This window comes from Hyperolius riggenbachi, chromosome 1 (genome assembly GCF_040937935.1).
Source record: "Hyperolius riggenbachi isolate aHypRig1 chromosome 1, aHypRig1.pri, whole genome shotgun sequence".
NCBI classification, from domain to species: Eukaryota; Metazoa; Chordata; class Amphibia; order Anura; family Hyperoliidae; genus Hyperolius; species Hyperolius riggenbachi.
The window spans coordinates 469166559-469179983 of record NC_090646.1 but is presented as its reverse complement, the minus strand read 5'-3'; the positions used below and the strand labels follow the sequence as shown (position 1 = coordinate 469179983).

At 43.8% G+C, this 13425-nt stretch overlaps 1 protein-coding gene across 13 annotated transcripts in view; it reads right to left on the bottom strand.

Annotated features, from left to right (window-relative positions):
- NF2 (NF2, moesin-ezrin-radixin like (MERLIN) tumor suppressor) overlaps positions 1–13425 on the bottom strand; it is a 167128-nt gene that overhangs the window by 128042 nt on the left and 25661 nt on the right. For 12 of the 13 annotated variants that reach the window (XR_011022086.1, XM_068240346.1, XM_068240328.1 and 9 more), the window contains exons 3-6: positions 8081–8206; positions 7057–7179; positions 5378–5461; positions 4843–4911 (exon numbers count right to left, since the gene is read on the bottom strand). Coding sequence is in view for 11 of the 13 variants with exons in the window: in XM_068240346.1 (XP_068096447.1) it covers positions 4843–4911; positions 5378–5461; positions 7057–7179; positions 8081–8206 (402 nt within the window). In the remaining 2 variants the exon portion in view is untranslated. Of the gene's footprint in view, positions 1–2489; positions 2581–4842; positions 4912–5377; positions 5462–7056; positions 7180–8080; positions 8207–13425 lie in introns of those variants that run through there. The other variant, XM_068240393.1, reaches the window with a different exon arrangement.

Here is a 13425-nt window from a genome sequence, read left to right as displayed (position 1 = left end):
TATGCTGCATATATTGTTGTTCGTCCCTTTTACATTTGTATTTTAATTGTATCGAATAAAAAAGTTAGATTTTAGTGCGCTAGAGGCTTGTCCCGCCTGGAAATACGTAATATGTGCCCATACACTCTGAGTGCAAAATGGCAAAAAGAAATTTGTAACAGTTGAAATGTGTTACGTTAGTAAATATGATTGCTGACATACTACATAATCCTTGCTATGCTTGATGCTTCCTACTTTGAGATCCTAGAGCATTCAAATCTTAGAACATCATCATAAAATGATCCGATTTTATGACAATTCGATAAACATGATCGGATCTCACGAAAAAAAATCGAAAGCTTTTTTTCATTCGACTGAAAAATCCGATCGAATTTCCTGGTTTTTTTTCGATTTTTAACAATCCGGAATGCTGGAAATGTTTCTTCAATTTTTCTAAAGATTGTATGGTGTGTGATATTTGAAATGTTACAATCAGTCAAAAACATTGATTGCAATTCGTAAATTGAATAGATATTTTAAAAAATTGTATGGTGTGTAGCCACCTTAAGAGGCATATGGCCTGCTGAGAGCAGCATTAATGTAGATAGAAACATTTTTGTATGAGCAATGGAGGCTTAAGGGGCCCATACACCTAACGATTTTCCCGCCGATATACAGTCGTTTCGATCACAGTGATCGAAACGGCTGTGAAATCGCCGCGCACACCGCTGACAGAATGATCGATTTCCGTCCGAAATCGAACGTTCCCGTCGATTCCTGTCGACCCATCCGTGTGGAAGATTTTTCTCGGTCGCCGGCGGGTCGGGAGTGCATCGTTAGCGGCGTTCGAATGCCCGGCGACCGACGCAATACAGCGGTAATACATTACCTGCTCCGGCCGCCGCCAGTCGCCTGGTCTTCTTCTCCGCTTCGGGCTCCAGAGCTACACAGAACTTCCTGTCCCGGCAGGAAGTTTAAACAGTAGAGCGCCCTCTACTGTTTAAACTTCCCCTGGACAGGAAGTTCAGTAGCCGGAGCGGAGTGGAGAAGAAACGGTCTGGAGCCAGAAGCGGAGAAGACCAGGGGGCTCGAGCCGGCCGGAGCAGGTAATGTATGCAGGGAGAGGGGGATGCGGCAGCATCGGTAGCTCCACAGATTGTGATCGGTTTCAGGCTGAAATCGATTCACAAACTGTGTTTGCAGTAAAGGTGGCCATACGATCCCTCTCTGATCAGATTCGTTCAGAGAGGGATCTATCTGTTGGTCGAATCTGATGGCAAATCGACCAGTGTATGGCCACCTTTAGAATAAGGGACTTTAACAGGAACAAGTGGGTTAATTGCAACAATGTTTAACTCTCAACAACCTTCATGTCATTGTAAAAACTTAAAATTTATTAGACACAGTTTAAAAACAACCAAAGATTAACATAATTTGCGCTGCGTAATATGTTGGCGCTTTATAAATAACCAATTCTGCCACATACAGCTAAGTTACTAAGTTTTACAAAAGGCATAAAAATACCTCAGTGCCACCTGTGGGTTGTAAAATGGTGGTATTCGGATTCATATATTAACTGATTGACAAAAAGTCAGCATTTATCATCCACTATTTCCTCTCAATTTTTTGAAGTTTTGTGAACAACATTCACTTCCTCAGGAGATGGAATTTCAACAAAAGTGGATACATGAAAAAAAAAAAAAAAAAGAAACACATATACAAGACAAGACAAATAACATTTAGGCTGGTTTCACAGTGGGACGTTAAAGTCCCACGTTACAGCAGCCAGTAACCCAGCCTAACTCACGGCACTGTAAAATCAATTGTGCTGTTCACAGTGCCCATGTTGCTTTACATAGCAACGCAGCACGTTTAAACAAAGTGCTGCATGCTGTAAGTTATACTGGGCTAAGCAGCGTTAGACTGCTTGCACATATGCTCAGTAATGTTGAAGGAGGTGGTCTCCCCTCCTCCTCTGAGGCCAGCCACATGGCTAATTAATATTCACTGCACTGCAGAGACTCGTGGTAGGACTGTAGTGTTGTCCGGATCATAAACGAATCATTCATTTGATCCGGATCTTTTTTGTGAGTCGAATCATTCGGATAATCACAATGAAAGATTCGGTTCACAGTGGATGTCTGTCTGGAAGAAACAGGAACATACAGAATGTACAGTGCAGGGAAAGTCCTGTCCTGCTAGTCATTTCACCCAGTCTGCTTCCCTAATAAAATGATTCAAATGATTCGGTTCAAGGATCCGGATCTTTTCAATGATCCGATTCAAATGATCCGAATCCTTAAAAAGATCCGGACTTCCATTCACTAACCTGGAGCTGCTGCTTTGAGAGCTGCATAACGCAGTTCAATCTGACGTCCAACTTCAACACCACCATGCGTTGCGTTAGGGGCACGTTTTGCGACCATAACGTCCCCTAAACCGCAACGTCTTGGTGTGAAAGTAGCCTTAAGGAAGCATCCGAGGTAGAAACAAAAATGAGATGTACTTACCCAGGACTTCCTCCAGCTCCCTGGCAGCCGTTATGTCCGTCACTGCAGCTTCAGAGTCCCGGGATCCCCTCCATTTCAGATGCCGACCTCGCCAGGTCATTTCACAGTCTGCTTTCCTAGTAAAATGATTCAAATGATTCGGTTCAAAGATCCGGATCTTTTCAATGATCCGATTCAAATGATCCAAATCCTTAAAAAGATCCGGACTTCCTATCACTAACCTGGAGCGGCTGCTTTGAGAGCTACATAACGCAGCTCAATCTGACGTCCAACTTCAACACCACCATATGTTGCGCTAGGGGCACATTATGCGACCATAACGTCCCCTAAAACGCAACGTCTTGGTGTGTAAGTAGCCTTATATTGTGCTTTTCTCCTGGCGGACTCAAAGCGCCAGAGCTGCAGCCACTAGGACGCGCTCTATAGGCAGTAGCAGTGTTAGGGAGACTTGCCTAAGGTCTCCTACTGAATAGATGCTGGCTTACTGAACAGGCAGAGCAGAGATTCGAAACCCTGGTCTCCTGTGTCAGAGGCAGAGCCCTTAACCATTACACCATCTACAGTATATATGCCATGAGGTCTCTTAATAGAAGAGAATAGATGGGAAATGTTGAATGGGAAAGTGCAAAGACCAAACCCAAGGGTGGAGGCGTTTATGTATTCGTATAAATACTTACCTATATACTCTACTCTATAAGTCTAAAAAATTAGGTTTGACTTGTTAAAGTAAATCATGGTCTACTCGATAATTCGACAGGTCCGATTTGATTTACAATCATTTTTTCTGATCGATTTTCTATTACTTCTGTACAAAATCGATCAGAAAAATGATCGGAAAACAGATCGGACCTGTTGGAAATAATCGATTCGACCCGTCTATCTGATAGGAAATTGCTTGGTGTGTACCAGGCATTATGATCTGCATCCCAGTTATTATCTTTTGCTAACCTCATCTATGTTAATGACCTTTTTTGTTTACCCCTTTAGCTCATCCTATTCCAAAACAATACACTCTGGGTGTCAGATAGCAAACAAATGAAACGCTTATCAACTCGCCTCCCCTCACTGGCTTCAATTTCCTCTTCCTTCACCAACGATTGACACAGGAAACAGACATAAAGAGGTAGAGTTGTTATCCTATCCTCTGACAATTCAGAGTTTGAGCTGACAGTAAATTCCAGTGGAACGTATTTGGCAGCAAAAATGCCAATATTTAATGTAACACCCATGCTAGCCATCAAACCCCTAAAATAATATAGCATTTCCCCTCATCCAGCGTCTGTGCCAAAATGAACAGGGCTGAGATTAAACTACCGCTTTGTAATGTCGGAATGTGCTGCTGTGGCATTTTCAGCTCCCCAAACATTTTCAGCTCCCCAAAGTATTTTCAGCTCCCCAAACAAATAAAGGGAACTGATCCTGTGCTAAAACAGCTCAGCACTGGGTCACTGCTCTGATGGAGCAATGTTTACAGTATAAAAGAGCCTTACTTGAAGCAGAGTTTAATTTAGATAAGCTGTATGGAGGCTTTAACAAAACTCATGGCTAAAATGAACACATTTGTTATCTAGCTTAACCAGGTTTGTTATCATTACCCACATCACTGCTTTCAGCAGACTACCTATATAAAAGTATTAAGGTGGCCATACACTGGTCGATTTGCCATCAGATTCGACCAACAGATAGATCCCTCTCTGATCGAATCTGATCAGAGAGGGATCGTATGGCTACCTTTACAGCAAACAGATTGTGAACCGATTTCAGCCTGAAACCGTTCACAATCTGTTGTGGTGGTACTGCTGCTGCTGCCCCCGCCCGCCCGCATACATTACCTGCTCCGCCGGCGCGACTGCAGTCTCCCGGTCACCGCTGCTCTGTCTGCGCTCTGGTCTCCAGATCCGGCATGCCTCACTTCTTCTAGCCCGGCAGGAAGTTTAAACAGTAGAGGGCGCTCTACTGTTTAAACTTCCTGCCGGGCTAGAAGAAGTGAGGCATGCCGGACCTGGAGACCAGAGCGCAGACGGAGCAGCGGTGACCGGGAGACTGCAGTCGCGCCGGCGGAGCAGGTAATGTATGCGGGCTCTATTGCGTCGGTCGTCGGGCACTCGAACGCCGCTAGCGATGCGCTCTTTACCCGCGGGCGATCGACGGTTATTTTCCGCACGGCACGATCGACGGGATCGGACGAAATGGATCGAAATTCGGCGTGTAGCGTGAACGATTGGCAGCAGATTCGATCCCAGTGATCGAATCTGCTGTCGAAACGGGCGCAAATCGGGCCAGTGTATGGCCTGCTTTACAGTACAGTGTGGATCACAAAGATTCATTGCTTCTGAACACAGAGTATACATACCCTCTTAGGGAGCAGCTCCTCTTCTGCCAAGAACCCACGTTTGTGAACAGAAGCATCATAGTCTCCATACTGAAAGAGAAAAGCCGTTAGAAAAAAAAACAATCAAAAACAAACAAAAAATAGTTGTGACAAACAAAAACAAGCATCTAGACAGGACATGTATCCACCCATCATTGTTGGGTTTGTTGTTTGGAAACCAGCTCCAAGCTTCAACCCCTTCTTCAATTTATAAAAATGTGTCCAAACTTCTATACACAAGTTATTTACTCTCAGTCAGTTTTTAACCCTTTTGCTGCCAAACTCCCGCACCTCGCCCCTATGGTGGTTGCGCTATTTTTAATACAGTATTCTTCTCATGCACCAAGAAAACACTAGACTAGATGCAATTAAAGTTCATTATTAAAGACCCTCTAAACTTTATATTTTCTAAAAGTAGAAAGCCTATAGAATACAAATACAGTACTGTGTTGTCAAGTTTTGTGTCAATATTTCAAAATCTAACCAATTTATCCTCCTAAAAAAAAAAAATACCTACCTTTGCTTGTACAGCGTACGATGCTAACAGCACTGAAGCCTCTGGCGGACAGTAGATTTTCTCCTCCAATATCTGTTTTTTAACCTGCATGAAAGTATTCAAATAAAATAGTTCACTAAAAGAATCAAAGTACAAAAAAAAAAAAACTCTTACAAAACATTATTATTATTGACTTCTAAAGCGCCAACTTATTCCATGTTGCTGTACAAAGTAAGAAGCAAACATGGGGTACACAATAAAACAGACAATGGTATACACCAATATACAAAATTGGTAATAAAAATACATAATTGATACAAAATACAGAATTGGTAATTACAGTGATAAAAGTAACATGATGAACAAAAGTATAAAAACTTCCAAGACAGAAAAGGGTGAGAGAGCGGGGTAGTGAGGTGAGGTAGTATACAATGAACATACCTAGAGGCAGTGTGTGTTTAGGATATCTAGTACATGTGCATCTATAGTAGAGTAGAGTGCAACTTGGCGAGAGGTCAAACGGAGAATAGCCTAAGGTATAGTGTATGCTTGACAGAAAAAGTGAATTTTGCGGGAGCATTTAACAATATAAAAGGTTGGAGAGTGACGGATGTGTTGAGGAAGGGTATTCCAGAGGAGGTGTGAATTACGTGCAAAATCTTGTATACAGTGCGTGAATGTGAGGAGATAATTCTAGAAGAGGACAAAAGTAGATAATGTGTAGATCTGAGATTGCGATTGGGTTGGTATCTGGAAACTAGTGAAGAGATGTAAAAGGTAGAGAGATTGTGGAGAGCTTTGTAGGTTAGGGTTAAAGGTAGCCATACATTGGTCGATTTGCCATTAGATCGACCAACTGACAGATCCCTATCTGATCGAATCTGATCAGAGAGAGATCGTATGGCTGACTTTACTGCACACAGATTGTGAATCGATTTCAGCCTGAAACCGATCACAATCTGTTGAGCTGCTCCTGCCGCCTGTCCCCCCCCCCCCCCCCCCCCCGTATACATCACCTGAAGCTGGCTCCGAGTCCTCTTCTCCTCGCTGCACGCATCCCAGCATCCCGCACCGCATCCCAGCGTACACTGTGTCACTCCGTGACCAGGAAGTTCAAATAGAGCGCCCTCTATTTGAACTTCCTGGTCACTGGAGTGACACAGTGAGTTAATGTACGCTGGGGTGGAGCAGGAACAGAGCGGTGCAGCGCGGAGAAGATGCCAGGGAGCCAGCGTCAGGTAATGTATACCTGTATCGGATCGGCCCCCGCTAGCGATGCGCTCCCTACCCGCGGGCGATCGACAATAATTTCCCGCACGGCGCGGTCGACGGACCGATCCGATTTCGGGAGGAAATCAGATCGGCGGGTGCGTTTAGCGCAAACGATTTGCAGCAGATTCTATCCCAGTGATCAAATCTGCTGTCGAACGGCGGCAAATCGGGCCAGTGTATGGCCAGCTTAAGAGTTTGAACGGGATCCTCAATGCAAGATAATGGGCTGGATTCCAGTTTTGTTCCCACTATATTAATCTTCAGTTTCTGTGTTTTCAGGATCCTCAGCGTAACCCAGCTGAATCAAAACGTACTTACAAAAGACTTTATGACTTACAGCCTGCAAACTTTGTATAATAAGAGTAACTATACAATTGGAAAAGATTAAAAATAAAACAAGGATTGCAACAGCTGCGACATTACATTACCTGCAGGAAGAACAGATGCTGAGTGATCTCTTGTACCAGTTCCTCCTCCACATTTTCTGGATAAAATTTGGCTAAAAAGTGGAAGGTGACAGGTTCCTCTTTTGGGACATCGTGATCCAATACCTTCAGGGAATGAATAAGATCATTAAGTAAGGACACTCAAGAAAAGCACATTCAAAACATTATGCTTTTTATCCATATGCAAGTAAGACCGCTACAACTGGATGTTTTATTTATGCAGCAGAGACAATTCACAACTAACAAATTATTTTTCTCAGTTAAAATGTTTAGGAATACACAGCAGCATATTTCTATGGATAATTTAGCCATCTACTTCAGTCACCAGAAAGCCTAGCCTACACTATGTTAGACAATTTGCCCCAAGACGAATAGTTATGAGGGCAGTTAACAGCCCTCAAAACTACTGCCAGGATTATTTGAAATTGGTTGGATAGAGATATGTTTGAGAGAGGTCTAAAAACTAGACTAGTAGCATCCAGAGAGTGGTCAATGCCCTTTAACCACATGTGTGAGTACAGCTTGTGGCAATAGCAGTAGTGGTGAAGGCTTGGTATATAAGACTTCTAAAAGGTACATCTGAAACCATCCAATACTCTAGTCCCCAGGTTCTCAACGTGTGTTACGCGTACCCCGGGGGTACTTCTGATGGTTCCAGGGGTACTCGGGCTTGATATCCTTAACCAAGAATAACAAATTTAGAGTTGTAGAAAATGATAAATCTTAAACAACACCAACTTAGTATTTTAGCTAATTAAAAGCAATAGTAAATGCTTGAAAATAGTTTAGAACCAATTATGTACTACAATTAAATATATATTTGTCAAGGGGTACTTGTGATAATGTTTACTATGCTAGGAGGTACTTGGTGGGTACAGGGTTTTAAAAGGGGTACATACCAATAAAATGTTGAGAAATACTGCTCTAGTCAATACTGGGTAACCAACAGTGAATAACCTTAGTTCCATGAGAAACATTATCATGATAATTATGATCTTTCTCTTACCTTTTTATCCATTTTCAACCAAGCTATAGTATCCTTAATTGTATACTGAAGACCAAAAAACCAGGTTTCTCGAAGGCCCAAGGTTCGACATACTAAGTCAAAAAGATCTTTTCCCTTCCACTTCACCTGAAACAACACAGGTATATTTTTGGCGAGTTGTGTAATTAGATATTAAAGTTACTGCACCACTTAATAAAACAAGAAAAATTCTAGCACAAGGTGAATGAAAGTGTTAAGTCCTGATTAGGAACACTTCACAACAGCAGGTAATGAAAGCCTGCAGTTTTCAAGTGCATCCTTCCAAGGACACTTTTGCTGCACTCAAGGTAAACTGCATCAAAATGACAGTATGCAGTATTTTTGCTGGAATGGCACAGCACACATCATAATACCGAGCTGCAGTGTGGATAACCGTACACTCTAGTAAGGAAGCTCTATATAGCACTTTCAGACGATGCTTCTTATCAAGACCACAATAGGTCAAACACTGCTTCCAAGAAACTCTATTGTAAATATAGCTTAAAATGTGTATAAAATGGAACATAAGCTGTGTAGCGGCTACAGCTTGCTGTTTCAGGGTATTCATATCGTACAGCTTTCAAGAGCAAAAGCGTGAAACAGTACAGCTCGGCAGTGAAATGCAAACCACCACGCCTTGCATGCAAATTTAAAGCAGCCCGGAACTGCATCAAACACGCTTCCTGATGATTTTGATAGGCCCAGTTTCAAAGGAACATACAATTTGTATGCAAATACATAATTAATATTTCATTGAGCCAGGGCTGTGGAGTTGGAGCAATTGTGGGTACCTGAGGTCAGAGTTGGAGTCGGTGGTTTCATAAACTGAGGACAAAAAACAAAAAATCAGGATTCGGATGATTTTTGTACCAAATCCACAGCTCTGGTAAATATTAGACTAAGGAGTCGGAGTCGAGGAGTTGGAGCCATTTTGGGTACCTGGAGTCGGTAGTATCATTAACTGAGGAGCCTGATTGGAGTCAGATGATTTTTGTACCGACTCCACAGCCCTGCATTGACCACCTCTACGCTGCAGTAAACCAGGTCAGTAATAACATACATTTGGCATTATAGTAATTATTTATATTAAAAAAAAAAATCCGTAGCAATTTATTTTCTTTTTGTATGGCTAGACAGCGGCAGTTTTATTGGGCTCCCTTCTCCCTCACTCGCAGCAAGGGCCCTTTCATACAAACTACAGTATATACAGATTTAATTAGCGCATCGGGTGCAATTTATCTATCACAAGGGCATTGTAATCACCACAGTAATTGCGGTGCCATTTCCACACTGCTGCGATTCAATTTGAACCCTAACACAAAAGTAATGCATGCAACGTTTTTTCCTGTGTTTGCATTAAATCAATAAGAGCCCAAGAGAATTGCATAGCAGAACGCATGGATTATTATTCTTTAAAACACCTTCCCTGCTTTCCTTTTTATATGTTAGTAATCACTTGATCGCACGTTATTTGCAGAGCAACATAAATTGTGTGAATCGAGAAAATTGTGATTAGATCACAGTGCTTTTGATTTTCAGTGTAAAATGGGCCTTACATGCAAGGATATTGTCCTCTGCACAAACAAGCAGACTGGGGATGGGACAAGCCAAACACACGTTATCAAGGAGGGAAGAATGACTGGACACTTCCCAAACAAACGTATAGAAGATGAGGGGTGGAGCTAAAAGAAAACCCTGGTAAGTAATATTGCCCCACTCCAGTCTAGAAATGGACATACACTGTATACAATGTAAGTTCAATTCCACTTACAAATTAAAATCCCCTGAAGGCACAGTTCTTGAGCCATATGAAACCTCTATGGCAAATTAAGAATTGTGCTTTCGATCTGCACTATATGCTGTTGAGAAGAATAAACGTCCCAGATCAGACAGTGTGAGCAGCAGGAAATTGCTGTTAAAGGGGATCCCGACAAGTTATTTGTACAAGTGATAAAACATCGGATAAAAAAGGTAGGCTTTATGCTGGGTACACACAATGTCATTTCCTGTCCAATCGATGGGTGACCTGACAGGAAAGGGTAGTGTGTGTACATGTCCAAACTGCTCCCGATTGATAAAGGGATAGATTTTCCGATAACTTCACAAAAAAGATCTCCCTATCGATGAGAAACAGATTGGATAGTAGGCCTGAACGATTTTAGTAAAGGATTGAATCGCACGATTTCTGTCAGAAATTGCGATTTCGATTCACGATTTTCGTGAGCTTGCACGATTTTCGACAGCTTGTAATTTCACAACTAGGCTCAGTTTGTGTGTGTGAGCAGAGTCCTTCCTTTGCTTTATGAGAGTCTCTGCAGGCCTGTCAATCAAGCTTTGCTTTGGCCAGTTTATCAAGCCTAGCCTTTCCTGCAAACACAATTATGCCTTTGCCCAAATTTACTGTGCCCCACTGCAGCAAACAGCTATGCAGAATAGATTGCCTCAATTTCAAATTCACAGCACCCCACTGCAAACAGCCGTGCAGAATACTAAGTTACCACAGTCAGTCACAGCACAGTCATCAGCATTATCACGCTGACACGCTGTGCAAAGGAAGTGGAGGCAGTGCAAAAAAGTTGATTGACAGGCTGCCCGGCCAGCTAGTGATGTGGACTCGGGAGGCTGAGCTACGCGTGATTGAGAGCCTGTGGGCGGAGTCTTCCGTCCGCCCAGCCAATGACATGGAGGCGCTGGGAGGAGTGAGCCGCCGCAAGAGTGACAGACTGTGGGCGGAGTCTGCTGCCCGCTCATCTCATAGGCTGTAGGCACGGAAGTTGGGGAGAGAGTGAGCCGCCTCCATAGCCGAAAGGGACGCGCGAGTAACACCCACTGAGCCGCCGTCGCATGGAGCGGCAAGCTGTGCACAGCACGAGAGGGGGCTGCCTGCAGAGGGGGACGAAATCGCCGCTATGACGATCTCGGAATCGCCGTTTCCGTGATCCCGATTTCGATCCCCAAACGATTTATCGTTCAGGCCTATTGGATAGGTCAGAAATAATTGTCCGATTCCCATCAATCGGACCAGAAGTCGCATCGTGTGATCCCAGCATTACAACACAACCATCATTCAAAAATATTTTAATTTGTAACGCTATTTTCTATCACTTCAAAAAGTGGAGGTAAAACCGTGCTTGCCTACTGCTTAAGCGTGCGCATGCATGCACACTCGCGTACGCCTGTATGGTGAACATGGGTAAACGGTCATCCAAAACAATCAAAAAAGATCACTTCAAGTGGAATTTACACGAGACATGCATAGTTTAAAGCATACCTAAGCTTAGAAGGATATGAAGCCTGCCATATTTATTTCCTTTTAAACAATGCAGATAGCCTGGCTGTTCTGCGGATCCTCTGCCTCTCTTAGCCATAGACCCTGAACAAGCATGACCAGGCGTTTCTGACTGAAGTCAGACTGGATTAGCTGCATGCTTGTTTCAGGTGTGTGATTCAGACACAACTGCAGACAAAGAGATCAGCAGGACAACCAGGCCACTAGAATTGTTTAAAAGAATCAATATGGCAGCTTCTATATCCCTCTCAGTTCAGGTGTGCTTTAAAGCGGGAGTGTCACCATAAAAATCACATTTCAACAGCAACTGGTCTGAGTGTAATAAAGTGATAACTGAGTGATAAACATGCTAATCATGCATTCAAAACTTTTTCTGCTGTTATGATTTGGAGTTTTCACATACTTAAAGGGAACCTAAACTGAGAGGCAGCGTTCTCCCCAGAATTGTTTTCCAGCCGGGTGGGGCGAGATGAGAGAATGCAGGGCCGGTGCTTCATTGCACAACTCTGCTTATAGCAGAGAAGGAGGTGAGCCGATGACAGCTGGGTGCTAACCAAAACTAGCCGGGTGGAGCACCCGGCTAAAAGCCTGGGGAGAATACTGGAGAGGGATATGGATGTTTCCTTTTAAACAATACCAGTTGCCTGGCAGTCCTGCTGATCTCTTTGATTGCAGTAGTGGCTGAATCACACACACCTGAAACAAGCATGCAGCTAATCCAGTCTGACTTCAGTCAGAGCACCTGATCTTGTTGAAGGGCTGTGGCTAAAAGTATTAGAGACGCAGGATCTGCAGGAGAGTCAGGCAACTGGTATTACAGGTAGTCCTCGGTTAACAAACGAGATAGGGACTGTAGGTTCGTTCGTAACTTGAATTTGTTCTTAACCCTCCTGGTGGCTTATCAAAATCCGCCAGGGGGCAGCAAAGCCGTTTAAAAAAAAAAAAAGGCAAGACAAGGTCTCACTACATGATAGCCGCTGCTCAGCGGCATCCCCCCAGCCCCTCCGACCGCCTCCGGCGATCGGAGATCAGGAGATCCCGTTCAAACAACGGGATCTCCTGGAAGGCTTCCCCCGTCGCCATGACGACGGGCGGGATGACGTCATCGACATCGTGGCGTCAAAGGGGACTCCGAACCACCCCACAGCGCTGCCTGGCACTGATTGGCCAGGCAGCGCACGGGGTCTGGGGGGGGGTAAGCTCGGGCTTACCGCTAGGAAGGTTAAGTCAGGACTTAACCAGAACCGGCAGGTTCTTATGCGTCGCATAATGACGCAATCAGGAGGCACCGCCACTAGGGGTCTTCTCCTGATTGTTTGCATCATTATGCGACGCATAACAACCCGCCGGGGAACAGTGGACGGCGCGAGAGGATGGGCCGCGCAGCACGATGAGACGTTAGACCGTCATGGAACAGGTGAGATGTCCTCTATCTACCTTCCGCTGCGCATACTCTGCTTTTAAAAAGGGCAGTAGAAGAGGTAGTCCCCGGCGGCGTGACATCATCGCAGCGGGTCGGCAGGTGTTCGTAAGTCGGGCGTTTGTAAACCGGGGACTACCTGTATTTTAAACTGAAAAATTCATATCCTTCTCAGTTTAGGTTCCCTTTAAGGAGCACTGGCCCTTTAGTAGTCAGTGCCAAACAGTTGCATGCTGGGGGTTCTTTTTATCTATAATATATTCCTTCTCTTCCATTTATTTTCCTGCCTAGCTGCTTATCCAAAACACGATCCCCTGCTCACTTGTGTTTATAAGAAAGGCTGAGGTGACTCAGCGATTGGAGGAGAAAAGAAAAAAAAGTAAAGGGCAGAAATGACATCAGGATTTAGCCTAAACTGTGGGCAAAAGAAATGATTCCCACCAGGAACAGAATTCTCTTCATTTACTGTATAAAATTCACTGAAATCAAAACGTGGACAGTACAATACATGTGTTATGTAAGTAGATCAAGTATTTATCTACTTATGTGTTTTTTCCCCTAGCATGGTATGGCTAATCCCACTGCAAAATAAAGCATGGACTGCATAAGTAACCTGTC